Source organism: Kryptolebias marmoratus, linkage group LG5 (genome assembly GCF_001649575.2).
Source record: "Kryptolebias marmoratus isolate JLee-2015 linkage group LG5, ASM164957v2, whole genome shotgun sequence".
Taxonomy (NCBI): domain Eukaryota; kingdom Metazoa; phylum Chordata; class Actinopteri; order Cyprinodontiformes; family Rivulidae; genus Kryptolebias; species Kryptolebias marmoratus.
Window position 1 is genome coordinate 7673520 of NC_051434.1, and position 25490 is coordinate 7699009.

General features: G+C 43.6%; 1 protein-coding gene across 2 annotated transcripts; it reads left to right on the top strand.

The window, feature by feature from the left end:
* The first annotated feature begins 8 nt into the window (after positions 1 to 8).
* On the top strand, positions 9 to 24213 carry kmt2ba (lysine (K)-specific methyltransferase 2Ba). 2 transcript variants are annotated; one of them, XM_025007024.2, is made up of 36 exons: positions 9 to 413; positions 2973 to 4251; positions 4406 to 4572; positions 4873 to 4956; positions 5277 to 5433; positions 8509 to 8794; positions 9927 to 9988; positions 10133 to 10312; positions 10655 to 10743; positions 12378 to 13109; positions 13263 to 13376; positions 13473 to 13619; positions 13833 to 13925; positions 14002 to 14119; positions 14245 to 14358; positions 14799 to 14986; positions 15103 to 15204; positions 15372 to 15482; positions 15604 to 15680; positions 15793 to 15971; positions 16113 to 16180; positions 16292 to 16426; positions 16513 to 16671; positions 16794 to 16911; positions 17028 to 17106; positions 17386 to 17564; positions 17652 to 17813; positions 17924 to 20141; positions 20263 to 20406; positions 20591 to 20706; positions 20810 to 20935; positions 21064 to 21316; positions 21443 to 21553; positions 21657 to 21740; positions 21823 to 21952; positions 23884 to 24213. In XM_025007024.2, the coding sequence occupies exons 1-36, from the start codon at positions 108 to 110 to the stop codon at positions 24157 to 24159; spliced, it is 8943 nt and encodes a 2980-aa protein (XP_024862792.1). In that variant the 5' UTR covers positions 9 to 107; the 3' UTR covers positions 24160 to 24213. The 2 variants fall into 2 exon arrangements, with proteins under 2 accessions (XP_024862792.1, XP_017279835.1); XM_017424346.3 differs by having other exon boundaries at positions 10 to 413; positions 13005 to 13109.
* The last annotated feature ends 1277 nt before the right edge of the window (positions 24214 to 25490 follow it).

Here is a 25490-nt window from a genome sequence, read left to right on the forward strand (position 1 = left end):
TGTGCTCGCTCCTATCTCGCGCCTTTGCCTCGGAATAGACCATCTTGCCTCGCGCATCGCTGCAGTGATCCTCTGCCCGCGCGCCGTCCGTGTTGTTGTAGTAAATAATGGCGGCCTCGGGAGGCGGATTATCTTCTCCTTCTAGCGCCGCGGGTCTCGGCACCTTCTCGTTCCCGGCCCGCGCTCGCTTCCCGGGCCGTCCGTACGCGGCTCGCAGCAGGCTGCGGTCGGAGACGCGAACCAGACGCGGAAGGTTGGGCTCGGCCGACTGCGAGCTGCTTGTCGAAGGGCCGAGGCCCGTCAACATCGGCCTAGCGTTAAGCGAGGATCCGTCCCTGCTGCCCCTGCTCGGGGTGGCGGAGAAGTATAGCCGGCAGAAAGATGCGGGGTTCGACTCCAGCAGCAGCGACGGGGTGAGTCACCTTAATAAAAACCGTGACGAATGGAAACACTTTGCCGAAAAGACTGATTTAAAAACAGCTTTTTGTTACTTGAATAACATGTTAGCTGATGCGCTGCTAATTAGCTGCAAACACAAACCCCTACACGGGCATTGTTTGCCTGCAGGAAAAAGCCCCGGAGGGGATTTGAAGTGGTCATATCCTGATATTTTGCAGATATTTATGGGAGCTCTGTTGTGCAATACCCAGAATCGGTGCAGCTGATCATAATGTGTGTCCAGCTGAGCACGAAAAGCTCATATTTAAAGGCGGAAACTTTGGCGGTACGATCGCACTCTGGTGTTTTGTTGTGGAAACCGTGCTTTGTTCAGCCTCCCCCCCTGGTGTGCTTTGGCCAGCTAAAGTTCCCACACAGTTCTTAATAACTTCTAGCTGCTGATGTTTGTTTTTGAAAAGGTTGGGTCACAGTCTCCACCGTGGAGCTGCTCTGTCAGCTGACTGCTCGGTTGTGTTTTAACCTCAGCTGAACGTAGGAAGCAACAGGAGGGAAATTAAAAAAACCTCTAAATAAAGCTCAAAACAAGGCAGCCTGACCATCATGCATCACAGCTTTCTTAGTGTATTTAAAGTAGCAGAATTATCATAGCCTGCAAGATACTAAAGTTAATAATCTAAGATTTATATAAAGGTTAACCCTTTCCTTGCATCAGAGCTCTGCAGGTAAAATGCCACTGAATGCACTGGTGTTCATGTTTTTGTTTATTTTTAATGTTACGGTCAACACATCCTGTCAGCTTTTACCTCAACAGGGTTACATGAAGGTTGTTTATTTTTAGACGAAATGCAAAGTGAAGTGATTTGGATCTGAAATGCTCCTGCCACATGACAATAATTTAAAGGCACCCAGTGCAAACTATCAAGCAAAATTGTTATTCTGAGCTTTATCAAACGGTGCATTTTGAAAGCCTTTACTCCAGTAGTTTTCTAGATGCATCAATATGCAGTACTGAAATGTGGGTATGCAATCAATGTAAACAAAGCACATGGCTGAATCCACTGAAAACCACTTGAAGGTTTGAGTTACGTACCCACCGTAGGCAGGTTGTAGTTCGTTTCGGTGAAAGAATATTACGGAATCGGACAAGCGTAGTCGGAGAAGACGTTCAGGTGGAAGCATGAGCATGAATCTGCTACTTGAGCAGAGACCGATGGAGTCAGACAGCTATTTGTAATAAATGTTGTGGATCAAGCAGATCCTTCTAGATTAGGTTATGTTGAAATTGTAAACTTCCTTTTTTTAATCTGAGTATTTTACTCAACAAATCTAAGCGTAAATGCGTACCAACATATCAGAATTGTCAGACTTCTCCATCCCAAACAGCTCTTCCCTGGACGTTGCCATTGTTGACCTATTTTCAGTCGCTTCGCCTATTTCTGTGGGTAAACAAACACACGTGGTAGCTGGTGGCTGTTCACAAATTTGGCTTATAAATGTTTAATTTAAAGACACGTTACCTTCATGCTTTATTGGATCTAATCATGCCATCTGTTGCCTCTAAAGAAGAGGCTTCGCTGATGCAATCTCTTTAGAGGGGACTGTAACAGTCACATGGTTCATGCTAAACCTTGTGGATGCTGCTCAACTGTCAGTCACTTAATGCCTTGGAGTGTTCTTCAGTGTGTGGAATATATGCTGTTCAAAGAGTTTTACTGATGACCAACCTGCGGCGAGTCTTTCAGATGGCTGTGACAAACTGAGATGTGCTTTTGAGCTTGTCCAGAGAGCTTTTTATTATGTCTTGGGTTCAGATTTGCCTGGATTATTAAATGCTGGGGGCATAATGGCATTTATAAGTTATATTTAAGATCTATGTATTCATTGCTTTCAGTAGGTGTTGCGACAAATAGTTTTTAATTTTACCCTGTTGCTCATTAAGTGCAGAGGAAATAGTCAAATATGTGGATTTTGAAGTTAGGCGCGTTGCACAGAAATGGTGCAAAGGGAGAAAATGCGTGAACTCGTTAGTTTATAGCTTAGTCACAGATGGGACATGAACACCTTTTCCTTTGCTGTGTCAGAACTGCACTGATGCAACACTGGTGTAAGAGTGGAGAGCAGCGCTGCTGATGCTGCACCAAAGTTTCTGCTGGGCAAATACCTGAAAATCAAATCTTGAGCAGTCGTGACTCATGCTTGGTTTCAGCTACGGTCTGACACGTTGTGCAGACGGCATTGAATAGGGTCATGGTTTCAATATTTGTTTGAAATTCCGCTTTAGGTCGTTCTCTTTTGCTTCTTGTTCTTTTGCTACCTGCTGATTAATTCACAACACATTTAGATTGAAACGCCTAAAAGAATCTGCAGACTATTAAGTAATAAAATAAATCAACATTCTATGTAAACTTTTTTTTATTGTTGAAAATTAGCACACATGGAATCAAATCTTATGTAAATTACCCAGTAAATATGTTTGCTGTCTGTAGAAGGTGTACAGTTTATCTTGTTTTATCCAGACATGTCCAAATATTTTATTACACTGACCTAAAGATTCCTCTTTGTTTTGCTCCTAGGATGAAGATTTCACTGGATTTGGAGCCACAAGAGCTTCTCCACAGAAGACTCCAGCATCTGTCTCTCAGTCATCTGACGGGGAAGTCCCCACGGCTTCAGAACCGCCACCAGGAGCAAAACCTCTCATTGGAAAAATTATTCCAAAGACACTAAAACAAAGTCTCATTCGGAAAATTGTACCTAGGGTTGCTAAGGATGGACACGATGTTAAAGACAAAGATATGCCCAAAGTGGTAATAAAAGTGCACAATAAGCAGGACGCTCTTCCTCCAAAGGCCAAACGTGCAGACAAGCAGATCTCAGGTGGACAAAGCAGTACAACATCAGCGGACACAACGAGCATAGTAGAAGAAGCAGGATCTTCAGGAAGAGCAGTGTCCCGGTCCTTTACGTCCTTTAACAAACGTCGGAGGAGGAGGAGACTGAATAAAGGTGCGGGTCTCTCTCCAGAGGCTGGAGCAGAAGCCAGCGCCCCGAGTGGGGAAGAGCCAGCGATGACACACGAGCGGAAAGCTGCAAAGGCTTCCTTAAAGAGCGTGCGTAAGAAACGTCGAGGGAGGTTTTTGTTCGGGTACAAGCGAAAGCCGCCAGCAGACGTTCCAGATAACAATCGGCCAAAAATCAAAAGGGTTCGTGCACGGCGGGTTTTTTATGCCTATGTACCTGAGTCGCTACCACCTGTGGAAAGTAATGAGCTGCAGATTCAAGGTCAGAATGTCACCCCGTCGGAAACAAGGTCAGGTTTAGAGCAAGTAGACCAGAGCTCCAACAACTCCTTTTCAACAAGCGGACGGGCTTCCCGCACTATCAAAACTCCAAAGAGGTTCCTGAACGAAGAAATCATCCCCTTTCCGAAGGGCTCGCTGTCAACGTGGCTGAAAAGTCAGCAGAGAGACGACGGGAGGCCGCTCCACGAGTCAGATTACGACGGCAACTCACAGCCAATGGACAGGGACTCCACATCTGGGTTTGACAGCTCATCTGGCGTGTCCAGAATCTCGTCGAAACCCAGTCCGGGAGCGAGCCACATAGAGATCTACAAGAACTTGAAGAAGCTGACCCTAAAGCTGGCAGAAAAAAAGAGGAGCCAGGGCTACGGCCAGGAGGATTACACACATCGGAGCAACGATTTGGCCGGTCACGTGAGGAAGAGACGCAGACCGAAGCTCATGATGGAGGAGCTGGACTCTCCCGGAGTTGTGAGGAAAGTGGCTGTGGTGGTGGAGGCAGATGTGGAGACTCCCAAGAAAACCCCACCGGAAGATGCAGGCGACAAGAGTAAGGATGGGTTGCCTCTTTATTTCATTTTATAACAAAGCTCTTACAGGTTATTATTGGCTGTGTTTTTACCACTTCAATCAAAGCAGAGAACAGAGATAAGTAGTTTCAAATAATCTAACTAAAGATGCTTTTTTTGCCTCGTTTGATGCAGATGAAGCAGCGAACACGAAAGAAGCGGGTAGCGAGGCGTTGGAAACTGGCGGCCCCAGCCATCGGCTCGGTCTCAGTGGAGCTAATAAGAGGATGCTCCACCTGCTGAAGAAAGCCAAAGTGCAGCTCATCAAGATCGACCAGCAGAAGCAGCTCAAGCTGTCACAGGTAAAACCCCATTTCCTGTCTGAATACGATAAGGTGATTAAATGCACCTAATTCATTCTGTTCATGTTCAAAAGCTTTGTAGGCAATTTTTATATTTTCTTTCTGTAAATACGAACTGAACAAGACTTTATTAGATACCATGTGGAAGAAAATTTGCTTATTCACCTTTTATTTTCCCTTCTAATTTTAGTTTGACTGTACAGGCGTGTAACACATTAATTAAAGAGTTTAGGGGTATTTATTAAATTTACTGCATCTCCTGCAATAATGCACGTTTCTCCTCTTTGTTTGGACTAATAGTTGGGCTTAGGAGAAACCCAGGTGCCGGTGAGTGGGAGGAGGAGGAGGAGAGTTGGACTTTCTCCCAGAGAAATCCCTCCGCAGGTAATGTTTGTAACAATTAAATCTAATTTAAGAATCAATTAGCTTTACTTTGTTCCAACACAGGCTGCCTGTCCAGTTTATTACTATTAAACTTGGTAACTTATGTAACCAGTCAATAAAGACAGATGGAGAGTAATAAATAGATATAGATTTATTTTTTTGCTGTTGTTACTAAATGATTTGTATTTTTGGCAGTTTTATCGTCAGCAGAATTAAAATTTTCAGTTTGGAGGTTCAATTATTTATAGTTTTAACTGTTTATTGTTAGCCAGTCCTTTCCAGGCGTGTCCTCGTTTTTAAACCCTTCTGTGTGTGTGCAGGAGCAGCCGCTCGGAGGTCCGAGGATCAAACACGTGTGTCGGGCGGCAGCGGTGGCGTTGGGCCAGCCCCGGGCCATGGTGCCGGACGATATCCCCAGACTCAGCGCTCTGCCGCTTCACGAGAGGGAGGGCATCACCTTCTCCCCCGCAGCCGAAGGTACATTTCAACCCCTGTGCTGCTTTTCCCATTAGGATGAATGTTGAATATAGTTTTTTATCTTTTTATACATTTTTACGCTGTAAGGAAGTTCATTTGTTCAGAAGTGAAAACTCAAATTTATCTGTTATGTAATTCTAAAGTATCCCGATCAGTTCAGTATCTAGTTTTTAGTTGTACATTTTCTGTAAATTTACTTTGCATGTCAAATGAGCGTGAAGTGTACGAGTAAATGCTCAAAGGAGGACAGTGCAGCCGCTGTTTAAAGTTGTGTTAAAACATGAACTGAAGTTGATGTTGTGCTTATTTAGTGTTTTGTTAATTCTTTGTGGTTAAAATGCACAAAAATCTGACTCCAAATCGACACGAAAAAGAGATCACAAGGTGGACTCATTTCAGACGAGAGAAGAGACATGTTTGTTTTTATTTTAGTTTAGTATTTTAATTTATTTTTTAATCTCATTTGGGGTTTTCGTGTGAACAGTTGTCCTTTTTAAACTGCTTCAGTGAATTGTGTTGTCCAGTATTTCATTGTATCAGTGAGAGTTTATCAAGTTGTACTGCTGCTGTGGTACAAAAAAACTCCCTACAAATAATCAGCTTAGTGACATTTCAGTCTATCTATCTGTTCATTTCAGCCTTGTATATGTAAGATATTATTTTATACAACATTCATCTGGAATATATTTAAAAATACACAGTAACTTAACTATTAGGTCATCTGAATAAAATAGGCTAAAATTTAGTTTGTGCAGATTTATTAGTATTTATGTTAATTGTTAGCTCATAGATGGGAAGAATTGTGAATATATTCCTTTAAATAAATTTTTATTGTTTTTCTTTTTGATTAATGCTGATTTCATTTCTGAAACATGTCTAGAAACTGTTAAAAAAACACAAAGGAAACCTCTTCAGGCGGTTTATTAGTATTTATCAGATTTAATATATCAAAAATGTCTCTTAAAACTAAAACTCTTGTTTTATAAATAGTTTTTGTGAAAAACCTTTCAGCATTATGACTGTAAAAAGTTTTGTTTTTAAAAAGCCCTAAATTTAGCTTTGTGAATCCTTTGTGTTAAAAATCTGTTAATCTGGTCTTGGTTTGTGTTTCTCAAATCTTTGTTTGCCTTTTAACTCATTCTCCATTACCTGATCATTTTTTCACAGGATGTAGTTTTAATTTTTTTTTTAGAACTACTTAACTCTGACTTATGATTTCATTCAGACACGAAAAAGCTCCTAAACTCAACGGATGAACCAGTTTTGTATCAAAACAGAACAGACGACTTATTAAAGAACCAATTTAAAAACAGATCTTCTGGCTTTTTACCAGCAGCCCGTCAAAAAGAACCGATTTGTCTCAATAACTCAGTTTGATTAAAACAGGATTTTAACAGCAACAAGGTGATTTTCTGATAGGGCTGGGTGATATGACCAAAAATTAATACTGTAATATTTTGGAGCTTTATCGTCAAATTCTCCTTTAATTAGCATATAATGGTTTAATTTAACAATATTACCTAATTAAGGGTGACTCGCTGACCTTGTCCTCTGACCCCCAAGCAACATTTAGAAGTGTCCTCACATTAAACCATCAGCCGAGGTGACTTTAAAGGCCTCTCCATCCTCCGTGAGAAGTCAGGAAGTCGGCTCTCGTTCGCGTGGTCACGTGACCAAAATGGCACGTCTGGTCGCGGTGAGGGAAGCAAACATCTGTACAAGTCAGGAGGGTTAAGTACCCGGCGGGAAGAAACCCGTTTTAATGCTGCAGGAGCTTCCCGGGAGTTCTAATCCGAGCGTCTCATGTTCGACGAAAGGTGTGTGCGAGAACTAACGTCTCGCCACCACGTGACCGCGAACCGACTTCCTGACGTCTCATGGAATGAGGCTGAGTCTTTAATCAGTTGGTTTGCTGAGGGGTTTCTGAATGGGAGCCGTGTGAGTGGTGATGCATTAGAAGCACCTGGGAAAAGCTAAACTCCTTGTAAATTAGATGCTAAACATTTATACTCAGTGTTTGCGATATAATCAGGGAGAACTCGAGGTGTATCCAATTTAATCGAGATATCGCCCACCCCTATTTCCAGAAAGCTATTAGCTTGTTTAGTTGTAGAAGAAGCTACTAGAACCCCAGAAATGACTGACTATAGCACCATAGATGACCTCCTTCCTGCATGTAACTACCCTCCAGTAGTTTGACTTGTCTTTTGATGTAGTTCACCTACAATCCTTCATTATCATCCTCAAGATGTATTTTGTTTTTTTTTGTTTTTTTGGGGAAAGCCACTTTGTGTTTAACATAAAGCACTGACAGACTTCTGAAGTACTCAATGCACCACCTAAAATATAGAAAAGAAAAGAACTGTAAGAGCACCGTTTTGTTAGCTTTTTGGCCAAGTTAGTATGCTAAGCAAAAATAATAAGAAAAAAAACATTTGCTTTGATAGCTCAATGTAAATAAAATATTTTCCAGCAAAAATTATCTTTTGTCACACACAGATTAGCCACCGCTGTTGGAAAGCTATACCCAACACTGGTCGAGTGAGCATCACTCAGTATGAGGTGAGGAAGTACTGTTTGACAACTAGACTCACTGAACACATCAAGAGCAAAACGTAACCCCCTGCACAAGGTTGTCCCAGATGCATCATTTAGTCAATTACAACTAAAAGAAACACCATGTTTAATGTCTGAAGTAGCTTTCTGCCACCTTACATTAAAGCAGAAGCACACAGGGGAACATGAGGTTGTCATTAAATGTGAAAATGTTTTGAGAAGAGTTTCCAGCAGTAATGGACTTTGTGGGAAGCTCTTTATAGGGTGGTTCCCCCCCCCCTTTCAGGCAGCCTGTATTATTGCAGCTGCAGGACCCAAACTTACTAATTGTAGGGGGGGAGGCCTGTAAATTCATATGATGGACCTGCAGTCACAGCAGTTAGACTTTTAACATCTCCAGCAGACTGAGGGATAAGCTCTGACATCCAAAGATGTCCCCCCGCCCCCCCTCATCACACATAATACTGATTAAAGTGTGTATCGCCTCTTTTACCCATCCTCTCTCTGTCTCGCCTGCAGATGTGGCTGACGATGACGACGATGATGATGACGACGACGTTGATGTCTCCGATCAGGGCGGGGCCCAGTGGGCCGTCCCTCAGGAAAGCATCCAGCGCAGGAGGCGGGGGAGGGGCCACAGGTTGAAGAGGAAGAAGATTCTGAGTCGATATATCGCCGGCGGGGTGCGATCCCGGCGCTGTGGAATCTGCAAGGGCTGCTTGATAGAAGAAGACTGCGCAAAGTGCATGAACTGCCTGGATAAACCTAAATTTGGAGGCCCGAACACGAAGAGGCAGTGCTGCATGTAAGTCAACGCGCTGTGTTTACGGCACACGCAGAACGCTTTTTGATCAAACTTTAGTCACGGTTTGCAAAGTTTACTTCGTTTTTAACCCTTTGCTGTAGAAGCGCTGGTTTTGGTAATGAATCTTCCTTTAAAAGTTAGATTTATTTTCACGACGTTTACTAACGTTTACTTACTCTAAATACTTCTGTAGAGCTTCAAGCTGCTCAAATCTGTATATACTACAGTCACATCCATGATATTTAAAAACTTATTTCTGTGTTTAAAATTTGATGTTTTCATATTAAAGCATTTACACTCAAAAACCCTTTAGCAGTTCTCCAAAACAACACCTGGTCACACAAGTTCTTTTCTCTCTGGATATCTAAAAATACATTCCTGAAGGTTTCCGGACTGTAGGAGGTACTCCAGGCTCTCAAGAACTTTGAATATTGTTTAAAAGTTCTTTACTCACAGTAGGTCTCACAAAGGGACAACTAGATTTAAAAATAGACCTAAATAAAATCAACTAACAGTATTCTCTAAAATGCTAAAGAAACTAATTGATGTGTTTAAATTATGGGTCTTCAGTTCGAGGACATATGGTGGTGGGTGGCTTGTTTCTCTTGCAAGATCTGGAAAACATTAGATTATTTTTTTAATTTTATGTTTATAACTCACGATGATTTCTCCTCCCAGCGTTCCTTATGTATTTATTTATTGTTTAAATGAACAGCTTCACTTTCATGTCAAGTTTTCTGGCTTTTTGTTGTCAAGCATCAAATTGCTCCTAGTGTGCAATAAATGCAACAACAAAAATTACAAAAGGGATATCTTGGCTTTGTCCGAAGACAATCCACTTAAGTTGTGCCTTAAACTTAAGGCACGATTTAAGTGCCGATCTGAAACTTAAACTTGTTTCATTCAGCCATGATAATTTTCAGTTTTGCCCTAAATGACTTCTGTGCTTCTAAATCACGTCCCTTGTACCTAAAGGATTGTTTTAAATTTTGTAAATGAAGCCTGAAAATGCCTTTTTCTTCTTTTAAAGAAGGCGACTAAGTCTTACAGTGGATTAGATTCGTAGATGGCTTCATATGGTTTTATCTTCAACAAATAACTTCCATTTTTTGTTGTTTTTGTCTGTTCCCAGATACAGGAAGTGCGATCGGATTGAGAAGGCGAAGCTGGACCGCACTCTAAAGCCTATAAGAAGTATGTTTGCTTTTTTACCCTCTCTGAATGACTTATCTCAACTTTAGCTCGACCAAATCAGTTTTTAAATAATTTCCTTCTGAGCGGAAACTTAAACGTTTAAGCGTGCCGGTTGTAATCCGGGTTGGTCCTCCGTTCTCTCAGTCCAGGCGAAGCAGTACTCCAGCCTGAGCGCCGATGCAAACTGGAGCGTCAGAGTGTCGGGTGATGGCTCGCCCCTGTCGATGCCCGGCATCAAGAAGCAGTCGCTGCGTAAGATCAAGCCGCGCTCTTACAGCAGACTGCTTAAATCCGAGTCTGAAGAGGAGACAGAAGACGCAGAAGGTGACGAGGCGTTCAGGTCAAACGTAGCTGCTTAGAGCTTTAAATCCTTTGATAAAACACTGGGGTTGCATTTCAGATCGATTTTAATTCAGTTTCTATGAGCAGAAGTGTCACAATCTGAAACTTAAGTGGTAGTTACAGATAATTTTCTTTGTAGTTTTGGTGGGATCTATTAAAAGCACTGACAGATGATTGAAAACACCATAGATGAGCTGAATGAATAATCATGATCTGCACTCAGGGAGCAGCATTTTCACTCTGAAGCATTCTTGTGTCAATCTGCGTCAAGTTTCCCGTTTCTTAGATCGTATTTTTATATATATATATTTTTTGCTCTCCAAGATGGTGCTTTGCATGATCCACCGACTGAGTCAGTGAAGAGTCGAAGGCCATTTCCCAAAAGTGTCGGCAGCAGATTGAGACCTTACAAGGTAAAACCAATGAGCAGGTTTATTTTTTATTTTTACTTCTAATGTACTACTTTAACAAGCCTGGGTCAAATACTATTTTCTGAAGAGTGTGTTTTCTTCTTATTGCGTTGGCCTGCTGAGTTCAAGGACAATTTAGTGTTTTGATTTTTCTTTTTTCTTTAATTTGGCAGATTTGTTTTTAAGAGAACAAAAATATTACTCTGAGTTTAGTCTTAAAATGTGCACAAACCAGTGCCAGAATTACTTCCAAATAATACTTGGCCCGGTGCTTTGTTACTCAGTTTTTGTTTTGTTTTTTTAAATTAAAAATTTGTTTAAATGAGTAACTATAACATGTCTCAGTTTCACCCTCCTTTATCTTCTGTTTCTGACTTTACACTTTATTTTACGTCCTCCGCATGTCCCTAATATCCTTTTATAAACTACATTTATTCAGCTGTGTACTTTGTTTTTTTGTATTAGCATAGAAGAGTTGTTTTGATTTGAGGCAGATAATTGATTTTTAAATCACTTAAAGAAAGTAGAAGTCAGGTTATAGTAGTAGTTTTTTTGGATATAAATTTTATTGCAGCTCCAAGAGAGAAAATACTTCATCATTATATTTAAAGTTAACATTGATCTTTTTTAGCAAAGGACCTTTCAAATTAATAGTTACCAATTTTAAAAATTAACTTTTGCTAATTTTTTGCTCAGTTTTATATAGAAATAGTGATAAACTCAACTAACAATAACGATAAAAGTCAGTTTATAAAATGAAATAAAAAGCTGATCCCCTCAGTTTTATTTTAAAATTTAAAATTCTTGGTTGTTTTTTATTAAAATGCGCTGTTTGTTGAATGTTTTGGCTGTGATTTTGTTTTTGTTTTTTTGCTTTTCTTCCTGTTTTTGCTTCTTAAAACAAACTAAACAATCCAAACGAGCTTCTAATGGTTTGAATTGTGGCTTCATCTTTGGTCACAGCTTGTTGCTTTGGCATAAAATCATTGCTGATCTTTTTCTTTTTTCATTTAATTGATTACTTTTTTCCCTCAAATATGACACTGCTTGACTTTCCTGTCATGCTAATTCCTTTATAAAACTGAAAAGGACAAGTGAAGTAAAGTTTATCTGTATTTTGTTGATTTATTTAAACATAAGTGGCCTAAAATAGTTCAGCAGGAGTTGTGGGGCTTAAAAAAGGAGCAACAACAAAAGGTCGGCCATATAAATTTTTTACAGTGTGAACATCATAAGGTGGATGTAGAATCTACAATTTTTTAAATATTCTTTTTATTTTCCTTCTTTTTTTGAATTAACCTCAACCTTTTTGCTTTTTGGATTAACATCTTTTACAGAGTTAAGTTTAGCAGTCTTGCTTAATGTGAGAACAAACCATTTTTTTAAAATTTATTTCCTTCCCTTGCACTTCTAGAGCCGCAGCTAAGAATTTGTACGTGTATTTTTGCTGTCGCTGAATGCATTTTGCTTAACCCATCTTTGACTTCCTTGTCTTTCTAACACGTTACGCTAAAAGTTGCTCCTTCCTTTTTCTGTCGCTCTGGCTGCCGCCGGTTGTTGCCTCTGCATGCTACTGTTACTAGTGTCACTTTGGAACCCGTCTTGCTGGTTGGCTTAGGCAGTCCCCTCCTCCACAGGAACAGGAGAACACAGAGGAGACGGAGCCCAGAGAAACTTTACCCGAGTCCAGATCAGCCGGGAGCCCAGTGCCGAAGCTGCAGAAGCAGCTGCAGATACACTTGTACCGCCTGCCTGATTGGGTCCTGAAGCCTGGTGCTCAGTCTGTGCGGTGGCAGTCTCCTCAGTGTTGGGATCAGTGTGTTGCACATTCCTATCCAGCGTTGTCCCAGCTTCTAACACAGCCTGCTCTTTCACAGCCTTCGTGTCACATAACAAACTCCCTCCTTTACCCGCAACCCGCTACAGACTTCCTACAGAAACCTCCAGCGTTGCATTTGCACGAGCCCGTGCCCTCGTCGCCTCAGCGAGATCCGAAGTCCGTACCACAGATTTGCTCCCGAGGATCTGAGGTGCAGCACCCAGACGCTCAGATGGAGATCAAGGCAAATAAAACTGCCTGCAAAGTTGGGCCAGGACCCCCCTCGGCTTTTAGCTCAGGCACAAAGTTAAAGAAGCGTGTCCAGGAGGCGCAGGAGGACACTCTGATGGAGCAGCCTGAAGAGGAGGACGAGGACTCGTCTGTTAAAGAGACAGTGCTGCAAAGCTGTCCAACAACTGACCCACAATATGTCCTTCATTCCCAGAATCCTGCTGAATGTGCATCAGTGAACACCCTGACGGGTATAACTAATGGATTTCCCCAAAGGGGCCTGTTGCAGAGCAAGCACAAGATCCGTGTAGACTTCAAGGTGAGTGAAGTACCTGTAGGCGGTTTGACAAACTTTGATCATCCTTACTGTTAAGAGACTGCAGTGTAAACAAAGACAACAAAAACTCCACGTCTACATTTTGAAAAACAGGTAAAATATCTGTATGGCTTTCTTGATGCTTTTGTTCTGCAGGAGGACTGTGCAGTCCAGAACGTCTGGCTCATGGGCGGACTCAGCGTTCTCACCTCGGTTCCATCCACTCCTCTGCCTGTCTGCCTGCTGTGTGCCAGTAAAGGACGACACGAGGTACGACAGCGCTCCATCTCGAACCATTCAGTTCACTTGTTGGTTTGAATTGTTTTGTTTTTTGTTTTTTTAATCGATACCTTCCGCTTCTGTCAGATGATTTTCTGCCAGATCTGCTGTGAACCCTTCCATACCTTCTGCCTCCCATCCGAGGAGCGCCCCCTGCAGGAGTCCAAGGAGAACTGGTGCTGCAGGCGCTGCAGATTCTGTAACGTGTGCGGCCGTAGAAACAAGAGCTCGAAGGTGTGCAGTGTCGCTGCAGAAGGAAACTTCTACTTTTTGTTCTGTCTTTAATGTAAAGTTGCAAGAAGTAATTTGCGACGATCACAGTTTTGTGTTTGTTGCCTTCTTGTTTGTTTTTAATTTTTAAATTGTGTTTATAAATGTAATAATGTACTCAGAACATTTAGTAATTTGAAACTGAATCCCACTGTTGACGTATCTTTTTCCCTCCAGCCTGTGTTGCAGTGCAGAAGATGTCAAACCTCTTATCATCCTTCCTGCCTGGGACCAACATACCCGAAGCCCATGAACTGCTCTATGCCCTGGGTAACCACTTCAGTCGCCATAAAATAAGCTGAACTCTTCTTAGAAAGCAGATGGGTGAATATTAAGGTTTGTACAGGTGTGCATGACGTGCATTCGCTGTAAGAGCTGTGGCGTGACTCCTGGGAAGACGTGGGGGATGAACTGGAACCACGAGCAAGACCTCTGTCCCGACTGCACCGTTCTCCACAGGAAAGGTAAGAGCTCCACCGCGTCACGCCAGAAACTGCTCCAGCTTCAGTCGCAGGCTGGCTGAAGAAGCCCTGTTTATATTTCCAGCGTTTGGCACCAGACGTGATTGATGTTGTTTACTTTACGTCAGGTCATTTCTGCACCGTCTGCCACAAGTGCTATGAAGACAGCAGCCAGCCCTCAGAGACGATTCAGTGCTCAAAGTGCAGCCGCTGGATTCATTACAGATGTGAAGAACTCTCAGGTGGGTAAAAAGGCTCAGTTTAGTGTTTTTAGATTAAACTAAGAAACCTTTAAAACAAATTCTAGGTGGAATTGTACCTACATCTTTACTGTTTGTGTAAAATCTAATAAATTTAATGAACAAAAATTGCCAGATATTCAGTTTTATTATGCAGTCACCACTGGTCAGTATTAATAAATGCAAGCATTTCATTGTATTTATGTTTTTTTTATTAAAAACGAAATGTATGTTCTCAAAAAAGTAGCACAAATATTCTTATTATACAATAACCACTGGTTAATTTTAATGAACATTTGACCTGATTTACCTCACTTTATACCATTTTTTTTCCTTTAATATTTGCTCTCAAATGTCTAAAATTCACAACATTTATTAAAATGTGCTACTATTGTTTCATGGTGTAGTAGGTAAACTCATGCTGATGGTTTTTGTGTTCACAGAAGAGCTTTTTGGGCTGTTAAATCAGCCAGACAAAGTGGATTTCACGTGTACCCCCTGCAGACAGCACCACACCGAACAAAGCAGCTTGAAGGACGGACTGCAGAAGAAGCTGCTAGCCGGGCTGGAGGAGGTGCTCACTGACCTCCTCTCCTCCAGCAGCACTCAGCACCTCCTGCTCTGTAAAGAGGTGAGAGATGATGCCCAGAAAACGATACATAATCCATCAGTTTTGTTCTTTCAAACTTCTGCCCCCTTCTTATAAAATGACGCCCAATATGTCTGTTTGATTTGATTACCTTTCAGTGTCAGGAAACAAACACGACTCCAGTTGTTCAGGAACAGCAACCCGTCTGTGATCTAAAAGCCGTGGAGAAGAAATTTAAAGAAGGTGGCTACACCTCAATAGTGAGTGGATAACACAAAGCTATGACATTTGAAAAGAAACCTCAAAGTTTCTAAATTTAAAACCTGTTGCTTGGGAAAACCGGATGAAAACTGTCAGGAAACTAGTTCTATCTGCCTTGATTCTTGACTGAAGCGCCTTTTCTGTTTTCATCTTGTTGCCCACTCAGAAAGCTTTTTACTTGGATGTTGCTGCTGTGATGAGAAAGTGGCTGAAAGAAGAGGAACTTCTCTCTGAAGAGCAGAGACCGACCCTGCAGTCCAAAGCACACTACGTCCAAGTAAGCCCACAGTTCCTTTCTTTCGTTAGGGTCACTATCTTTGGCTTAGTTTGCTGAAATGTGGTGCTCTTTATTAGAACGGCTTGCATTTGATCTCATTTGAGTTTTGCTCTCCTTACAGGTGATGAAGCAGGTTTTCAGTTGGTTTCCTGCGTGCCTTCTCAAAAAGTGGAACTCGTTCTCTGAAGAGTTCCCAAAGTGAGTACGCCCAACCCTTGACACGTCGCTTATTCCCTTTCTGTGCTCATTCTAGCTTTAGGTGGTTGCTCAGTCTTGTAAAAAACTGTCTTGAATGTCCTCTGCTCTTCAGTGGCATGCTCCCAGAGGCGGTCGTTCCACCTTCCAAAGAGCACAGTTACGCCCAGTGGATGGAGAGGACGTACCAGCCCAGAGAGTCCAGGGGCCCACAGATTCAGGCGGACCGGAAGCCAGATTCAGTCCTCACACAGGAATCTGGTGCGCCGCTCAACACCCCTCTTTATCCACAAGGTGTGAAAACTGTTGCACTCTGCCTTTTTGATAAGGAACGTGAGCTACTCAGAACCTCTGGATTAACCAGTGGTACACACAGAGAGGAGAGGAATAACATCTGCACTTATTTGAAGGTTATGTCAATTATTTTTCCTGCAGAATCCACTAAGTCTGAAGATCCGAGGCAGTGTGTCTTGTGCCAGCAATGTGGAGACGCAGTTTCCAGCGTGAGTTTCTTCAGGAACTTAGTGTTGCTCTCATTGCATGTAGGGATAAAAAAAAATGCCTCTTTGCTTTTTATTGGATTATCCTCGTGACTGTCCTTCTCGTCTCGATAGGAGGCAGGGCGGCTGTTGTACTTGGGACAGAACGAGTGGGCTCACATCAACTGCTGCCTGTGGTCTGCAGAGGTTTATGAGCAGGACGGCGCTCTATTACAGGTGCACAGTGCTGTCTCAAGGGGGCGCTACTTGGTAAGTTATGATGCTTTTGTAACTGTTGCCTGAATAGGACTTAAATGCAATACTGATTCTCTTTTTTTCCCCTCCTTTTTCTTCAGCGTTGCGATCGTTGTGGGCAGTCAGGAGCCACGGTGGGCTGCTACATCGCCAACTGCCAGAGTAATTTTCACTTCATGTGCGCTCGAGCCAAAAGGTGTGTGTTCCAGCAGGACAGAAAGGTTTACTGCTATGCACACAAGGATCTCCTCAGCTCAAAGGTATGGACTTGGACCTCTCAGTTTGTTTGTTTTATTTCAGATATAATAGGGGGTAAAGTACCACCTCTATCAAAACACATCTCACACCTTTTAGTTTTGATCATTGTTCGTAAATCTTCCAGACGGTGTTGGGGAAAGGGTTCGAAGTAGCTCGCCGGGTGTATGTGGACTTTGAAGGGATCAACCTCAGAAGAAAGTTTCTCACCGGCATTGAGCCAGAAAGCATAAACATGACAATCGGTAAGAATACGCTCATGCTGTTAGGTTAGGCTCCTCGTGTTTTCTTAAAGTGACACGTTACCGCTACTGATAGTCGTGTGCTGAACTCTTTCGTTTTTGTTTCCCGACTTTTCCAGGTTCTCTGCAGATTCAGAAACTCGGTGTGTTGTCAGAGTTGTCTACAGTCGGGAGGATGTTGTATCCTGTTGGTTATCAGTAAGTGTCCAATGACAGAATCTAAGCAGGTTTTGGCATTTTAAGATGGGTTAACTGCGCATTTTTTATTGAGTGCTGTGGCATAATTTCCCTCCACAACATTGCAGCTATTTTTTCATGTTCAAGTTTTCTTTTATTTGCATCTTGAAGTGTAAAAGTGTCTTAAAAAATGTTTGAATCTGACTGTAGGTGTTAATAACATTGTGCCACTGCTCTTTCTGGTTCTCAACATGTGTGATTATTTTATTTTTTTCACAAACTTGTTTTTTTTCTGTTCAGGTGCTCTCGGTTGTATTGGAGTACTGTGGACCCCCGGAGACGCTGTAAGTACACCTGTAAGGTGACAGAAGTGAGCTCACCTCTTCCCGGTGAGGAACAAGATCTGAGGTGGGACAAAGAAGAGAACCACACCATAGTCCACAGCCCCAACCACCACAGAGGGGACCTGGATCTCACAGGTTGCTCCAATAGGAAAACAGCTAATTTCAATGATTTGAGGCGTTTTGATTGGAGATACTGATTTATGTACGAACATTTTTTGGCAGATTTGGAGTCCCCAGATTGTTTAAGCTCCTCTTCCAGCCCAGTGAAGTCCGCAACCCCGTCACCAAACTCTAAAATACACAACACACCTGGTTCTAAAAGTCCTGGTTACACACAGAACAGGAGACCTGCAGGAGGATCGTCACGCCCTCTCCCATCACCAGGTCAGTTACATGATTAGGAAAATTAGCACTTGTTGTTTTTCTTACTTTCTTTTTTCGTTTGGACAGTTTTTATGTGTAGCTACTGAGATTTCTACTTTCTTCAATGCCAGGGTCTGCTCATCACAAATCCCATCACATCCTGACACTGAGGGACCTTGACGACACCCGTCGACCTCGTAGGCTCTCGTCAAGACGATGCTGCAGCTCCTCGCCAACAGAAAGCAACCCGTCTGCGCCGATGAGCCTTTGCTCTGTGAACTCCAGAGCCGCACTGTTCAGCTCCCACCCAAGATCTTCGAACGCAGGATCAGCCTCTCCTCCGCTCTCGACATCTCCGGTTTGGAACTCCCCTCCTAAATCCAACTCCAGCACTTCTCTGGGGCTTTCGCCTCGACAAGGAACGGTCTCTCACTCCCCCAGAGGAACGCAGAACTTTAAAATCACGACCCCGGTGTCCGCAGAGGTTCCCCAAGACTTCTTGGCGTCGTCTGAGGCAGAAGATGCAGCCGTGGCCACGACAAATGGGATCTCTCTCGCTCCTGGTAACCTGGAGGAGGAAGTTGCCCACCTGATGTCTCAGGAGCTGCCTTCCACTGTGTTTGATGCTGATGTAGCAGTGGCCTCCATGCTGAACAGTAAACTGGAGTTTGAGGAGGCTCTTCTTGCTGAGAATGTGACTTTCAGCAACGCTAAAGGAGAGTTGGAAGAAGGAGCGCAGAAAGACAATCAAGAGAAAGACTCTGACGACGAAGACTCGAGTCATTATGTCAGATTTACACGTACGGTCGTGAGTAACGCAGCAGGCAGCTCTGACACCTCCAGTCAGCTTCCTTCTGCACCTTCCATCTCCCAGCTGGATGGGGCCGACAGCGGGTCGGAGAGTGAGGAAAGCGAGGTGCTCGAAAAAGTAACCAAAATTCACGCCATTCGAGACACGCCTACAAAACGTCTGATGGTCACCCTGACGAGGCTGGAGCCAGTCTACACTTTGTCAAAGTCCAACACTGAGCCCCAAACAACCGAACCAGAGTGCCAAGAAGCTTCATCCTCTCCCGTCTTTCTGGAATCAGGTTGCATCAACAATGACCTGTCGCTACAAGAAGAGGAGGTCCCGATGACCTCAGAGACGCCGACAGCTCATCAGGAAGTGCTTCTGGATTCAAAGACGGGCCAGTTCGTTTCAGCTGCAGACAGCTCAAACCACAGTGGAGTTGAAGACATAGATGAAAGCTCCTCGTCCTCTGACTTATCTGTAGGCTTTAAAGATGATTTGCGTGATGCTGATTTTCATCCAGAGTCTGAACGGCCAATGATGAAGAAAACCATCATAGTGAAGCGAAAGCAGCCTACATCAAACCTTAAGCTTCTGTTGCCAAAACAGAATCTCCAGCTCCAGCCAAAAGTCAATTTTCTGGCCCCTCGACCCGCACAGACTGTAGGTATTGTTCCCCGTGCTCCCGCTGCTTTCTGCACAGTCCCACGTCCCGTCTCCTCCCCTATCATAATCAATGGTTTAAATGCTTTACCCGTGCAACCTGGTCCCACGCGGGGCAGAACCATTGCAATCCGCTTGGACAACTCCAAGCCGGAGCAGCAGAAGGAGATGGTCCAGAATCAGGCCGAGGCGGCGGGCTTGCCCTCTCCCCAGGCTCCCGTTCGTCAGGTCCTGCTCGTCAACCGTCAGGGCCAGATTCTCGTCAAAGACCCAAGAACAAACACGTTTCAGACGCTTACTGCAAACTCGCCTGCTTACAACAAGATAAGCCAAATCGCCAAGATCCTCCACACCGGAAACGCTTTAAATCAGTCTGTTCCTCGCGCCGTAGCAAAGCCTCAGCTCGGCCCGTCCGACCCGAACAGCCCTCCTGCCAGCAACCACATGACGACGGAGAGGAAAATCATTGTCAGAGTGTTACCTGTGAAAAGCAGCCCTCCCCAAGCTCCCGTAGCTCCTGTAGCTCCCGTCAGCGTAGAAGCTGTTCCTCAACCCAGCTTCTCCAACATCGAACAAAGCACGGCTCAAGCTATCATTGACAGAGCAATGGCCACCCACCGCGACGCTCCGAAGCCCAAACCCATCATTCTCAGGAACCCTCGCCGGCCAAAGACCAGGCGTTGGAGACCATCCCAGGTTCCAGACACCGATGATTCAGATCAGTCGGCGACAGAACGCTCAGTGTCCCCGAGTATTTTCCGTAGGGAACCAACACGCAACCAGGTTCGAGTAAAAAGAGTGTCCTCCGTGTCTGAAAGGCCCTCCAGGAAAAAATCCAAATTGGACATCTTAAAGGATCCATCAGGTGAACCGGAGGAAGTTCAGCAAACCAGGTATTTAAATTTTATTACACCACAGTTTATCTCTTCATCGGCTACAACGTAAGACGTCCAGTAACTTGGATTTAAAATAAGCCTTCTTCAGAGGTACACACGTCTTTGTTTCTTTTAACAGGACGAGTGGCGTTCGAATGAAAGCTCCAACGATGAACGATGTCCTTGATCTGAATCAGGAGAACACGTCTGAACCTGAGCCAATGAAGATCGCAGCTTCACCACCTCCTACTCCTACGGCTCTTATACCTCCTATACCATGCAGGTAAGTTAGTTTCCTTTTTTTGTAAAACCTTTAAATCGAACTTGGTTGCTGTACTGTCAAGTTAAAAAGAAGCCAATCGTGTGTCTCTTGTGATCTTTTATAACTTAGTCATAATTGACAGTTTACTTTTTTCTTAAGCCTATTTGTTTATTCTTGCTCTGACCTGTTTCTGCCTTCTGTTCAGGCGTCCTCGGCCTCAGAGTCCCTCGTTCCCAAAAACCAGCCGCCATCCTGAGGCTAAAACAGACACGTGGGTCAGCGCTCGCCACGGAGACCTGTCTGAGTGGGGCCCCTATACAGGTTGGTTCGTGTTCTTGTGTTTGGGGCTCGATGCTTTGTGGCTGTTTTTCTCTCTCTGTAAATATTAAGTAATGTTTGATCCATATTTGTAACTAATTTCCAGGTTTTAGCTCAGAAGAAGATGGTCCTGCCCTGAAACACAGAAAGAAGACGCGTATGAATCAGCCTCACCTGCGTTTTGAAATCACCAGCGACGATGGTTTCAGCGTTAAGGCTAACAGCATAGAGGGTAGGAGCTGTTTTAGGTTGTTTTATGAAGTCTGACCCTAATATTCAAATTAAAAAAAGTGTATCTAATGCATAAGAAGCGCTGTGTGTGAATCCTCGCCACCTTCTCACTTATCTCCTCTCCCTCAGTTGCCTGGCGTGCCGTGATTGACGGCGTCCTTGAAGCCCGGGCAGACTTCCACCTGAAGCAGCTTCCTCTGGGCGTGATGAGCGGCCCGCGGATGCTCGGCGTGCTCCACGACGCCGTCATCTTCCTGCTGGAGCAGCTGGAGGGCGCCGCCAACTGCAAACAGCACCGCTTCCGTTTCCACTGCTGCGACGTCTTGGAGGAGGAGCTGCCTCTCAACCCGAGCGGCTGCGCACGAGCCGAAGTCTACACACGGTGCGGACATCTTACTTCCATCGCACTCATTTCCGCCTTTAAAAGCCCGTGATTACGGTTAATAGATGCCTAAGTAGGTCTTGTCCTTATGAGGTTTTTTCCCTCTTCTTATGTTTGATTAACCAGGAAGGCAACGTTTGATATGTTTAACTTCCTGGCGTCGCAGCACAGAGCGCTCCCTGATCTTGTCGGTCCCTTCGAAGAAGACGATGACGAATTTCCCTTAAAAGCCTCTCGGTTGGTTAATGAAATCACTGCTGCTGTTAGATTTTACGTTAAGGAAGCAGCAGATCTCTGTCCACGTTGACAACAACTCTTTTTTTTGTTGCACTCCCTCCAGGCGAGCCACCAGCACCGAGCTCCCCATGGCGATGAGGTTCAGACACCTGGAAAAGATCTCCAAAGAAGCAGTGGGAGTCTACAGGTGACTAGAACAACAAAGAGAAAACAACAAACTTGATCCACGGTCAGATCAACTCGTGAGTTTCCCTGTCTTTGCTTCGTAGATCTCCAATTCATGGTCGAGGACTTTTCTGCAAAAGGAACATCGAGGCTGGGGAGATGGTTATCGAATATGCCGGCACGGTCATTCGCGCCGTTCTGACTGATAAACGGGAGAAATATTATGACGGCAAGGTCAGTAGAAGATCAGGTCACTGAATTGTGTCCAGTTCTGCTGTAACTTTAAAGCAAAAATACAAATAAGCACCTTTTTACATGAGTTTATTAAAAGGGTCTAATTCTAATTTCTCCTTTAGCTATTTTTCAAAAGATCCTTTTAGATTTGCTTTTCTTGTGTGGGGAAAAAAAAACCCTAAAACTAATAAAATCAACAACCAGGTAGGGGTGGGAAGGCACCTCATGACTCGATTATGGTTCAGAGAGCTGCGATGTGATTATGAAACGATCATCGATGCATCTCAGTTATCAGGTTTGTGAATAAACACCAGAAGGCAGCTCAGAAGCTTATGATGTTTATCCGAAACAGAAGTAGTGAAATGTAAATAACTATACAAAAAAGTAAGTACAATCTTATCTGTTTGTTCTTTGTGAGTTTGTGACTCCAGTAAAGAAAAGTGGCATTTTGTTAGAGGCACTACTGCACTATTATTGTCCCCGCGCACAGAGCCGTGCAGGATTAACAGCGTGTAAACTTCCCAAACTGAGCTGCATGTCAGAATTATCTCACCACATGCTGTGATGCAAATAGAGAAATGTCCTCAGAGGATTTTCTACAAAGTGAAGGCAGACGATCTGCTCCTGCAGCAGCAGCTGCTGGTACAACCTCCTGTCATGCTCTCTGGATTGAGTGACGGCTCCATCAGCAGCTCGAGAAGAAAGACAGGAACCAGACTCTAACGCCGAGCTTCTCTGCAGTAGATGTTGAAGTATAGGAGGAAAGATCAAACTAACTTTAAATCAAAAAAATGTCAGATCAGATCAGAGTTGCATTGTTTAAAAAAAAAAGCTGAAAGTCCAGAGGCGGCATGGGTCGATATTAGCTTTTTGTCTGTATGATAACCTGTTATTGTTACCGTAGGACAGAAAGGGGTTCCAGGTTATTTAAGCCACCCTGATTTTTCACAATTTAAGTAAATAAAGGACCTCTTTAATCCTGCTTCTATAAGAAGGTGGAGCTGCAGATTTCTGATTCAGCAGTTTCACCTCCTGACCAACAAAGCTGTGAATGCTACTCAGTCCTTTTTAGCAGGTGAGAGTAAGACAACAAGGAGGTTCAGGCATTAGGAGCGATATCCTTTCCAGTCGCATCAGACAACGCAGGGATTAAAGTTCTCCGTCGCCAAGACAGATTTCTATCATCTGTAAAAATGAGACGGGGGTGGGGGGTGGAGAGTAAACTGATGCTGCTTTCAACAAATCAAACAAACCAAAACCAAAGATTTAGCCAATCAGAGCAGAGCAGGGCGGCTCCTGCTTTACTGGGTGCAGGCAGTGATGCTAACTTAGAGTTAACTTTGTTGCTATATTTAGCAAATTTCAGACCCCTCAAGTGACTATTTTTCAAAAAAGCAACTACCGACTTTTTTCTTTTTGTTTTTAAGGCTGATGTGAAAGCAGGTATGTTTTTTTTCCTTCCCTCCTCCGTCCCAAACGCTCACAGGAGGCTCAGTCTCCTGCATCTCTTTGGAGCCAAATCCAGATAAAGGATGAAAGTTGGAACTATGATATTCAAAAGGAAAAACCGAGTTGAATAGATGAATAGCTTCCAGTGAGCTGTGTCTGATGATTGGCTCATCCGCCTCCCATGTGGGAGGGTCAGGGTTCGATCTCCGGTCAGGCAGTGAAACTCAGAAATGCACCGTTTCTGTTATCTCGTTTTTAGATGTTTAAGCTGTAGGATTATTACGACAGAAAAATGTAGTGGTTTGTACTTTTTAAGACCAGGATATCCTTTAAAGCTGATAATCGGCCCTGCATTGTCCACAGTCTAAGCCGTCTCAGGTGAAAACATTTAGTGTTTACTGCAGGAGGAGTCGTCAGCTGTAACCTGTAGGGGCTGAATGAGGGAACGCTTTGTTTGATCACGGTTTGTCGCTTCACGCCAGGGCATCGGCTGCTACATGTTCCGCATCGACGACTTCGACGTGGTGGACGCGACGATGCAGGGCAACGCGGCCCGTTTCATCAACCACTCCTGCGAGCCGAACTGCTACTCCCGCGTCATCAACGTGGACGGCCGCAAGCACATCGTCATCTTCGCCCTGAGGAAGATCTACCGGGGCGAGGAGCTCACCTACGACTACAAGTTCCCGATCGAGGACGACGAAAACAAGCTGCGCTGCAACTGCAGGGCGAGGCGGTGCCGCCGCTACCTCAATTAGCATCGTTCCTCTGAAGGAGGCCGCGGCGCCGAAGCCATAAGCAGAACTGAAACACGGGAGTCGAAAAAAGAGCCATAAATCAAATCTGGTGAAGAAGTCGATGATTTCAGAGTGCTGGGTAGTTGTAGTGTTTCCTTTAGGTTCTGTGTCGCTCTGTCCCTTCCCGCCACACTCTTTCAGCTGTTAGTGACCTCCGGGTCCGGGCTGGTTATTACCCACACCGCCGAACGGTGAGCAGGAGCTGATTGCAGTCATTACTTTGTAAAGAGAGATTCATTCCTGCGCCGCCGACGGCGAGCGTCTCTGTAAATACGAGCTCAAAGAGGAGGATGAGGAGAATTTATTCGGCACCTTACTTTGACACAACCTCCTCCGGCAGCATCGCCGGCGCGGCAGGCAGGGCACGTTTTCATTTCCACACAAAGTAAACACATTACACTCGAAGCACCTTGTGTACGTTTTGTAGAGCAGCTACATTTTAACTTCACTCTGGTGAGCAGGGACTTTGATATTTTAGGTGCTGGTGATGTTTATCCCCCCCCAAAGAAACATACTTTTATTAGTCCTGTTTTTCCCATCCAGTCAGACTAAACTTCCTCCGTTTATTTGTGACCTGAATGTTTTTATCCCGCTGTTATTTTCTGTTTTCTAGTCGTTCCTTCGTGCATTTTAAGGCTCATGAGGGAGAATTTTTGGATATCTTGCTCCGCAGTCCCCTGGTAGGTTTTTGTATATTTGAACAATAAATGTTTATTCCACAAACCCGATAGAAAACGTGTTTGAGCTTTTAAGTGAAGGCTAATTTACAGAAACAAAGCTATTCCCTTTTTTTTTTGTTGTTGTTGTTATTTTTGTATCCTCTTCCTGTTCCTGGTTGTCTCAGGTGTGCTACCTCAGAGGTGTTTATGAAGCAAGATTTAAAGAAAATCCACTTTCTTTTTTTTTTTTTTTTTTACCCTAATCATCACACCATAGAAAAAGAACCATAAATCCTAACAGTAGTTGAACATTATTATGAACAGGAGCCCACCGTGCTCTTTCTGCTCATTTAGTCTCATTTAGGAACCACATGAAGCTCCTGCTTGTTTAATGAGGGAGGGGGGGGGGATTTCTTGTTGCCTTAAAAGCTCACTATGGATTATTCTTGCCTGTAAATAGTTGTATAAATAAATTTCTAAACCTGTTACATATTTTTTACCTTCACCTTCTTTTTTTTTAATTTATGTTCAATAAAAACTTGTTCAAAGTTTGCTTTCTCTTCTCGTGTTTTTTTTTTTACCAGACAGGTTCTGTTTAAAAATTAAAATACTGTTTTAATTTACAGTATTTTT

Bases quoted from the DNA above. Each gene is read 5' to 3' on its own strand.
- kmt2ba (XM_025007024.2), top strand. From the start codon at position 108: ATGGCGGCCTCGGGAGGCGGATTATCTTCTCCTTCTAGCGCCGCGGGT. The intron at 4,957-5,276 runs GTAATGTTTGTA...GTGTGTGTGCAG, and splicing joins CCAGAGAAATCCCTCCGCAG to GAGCAGCCGCTCGGAGGTCC. The intron at 17,814-17,923 runs GTCAGTTACATG...CTTCAATGCCAG, and splicing joins ACGCCCTCTCCCATCACCAG to GGTCTGCTCATCACAAATCC.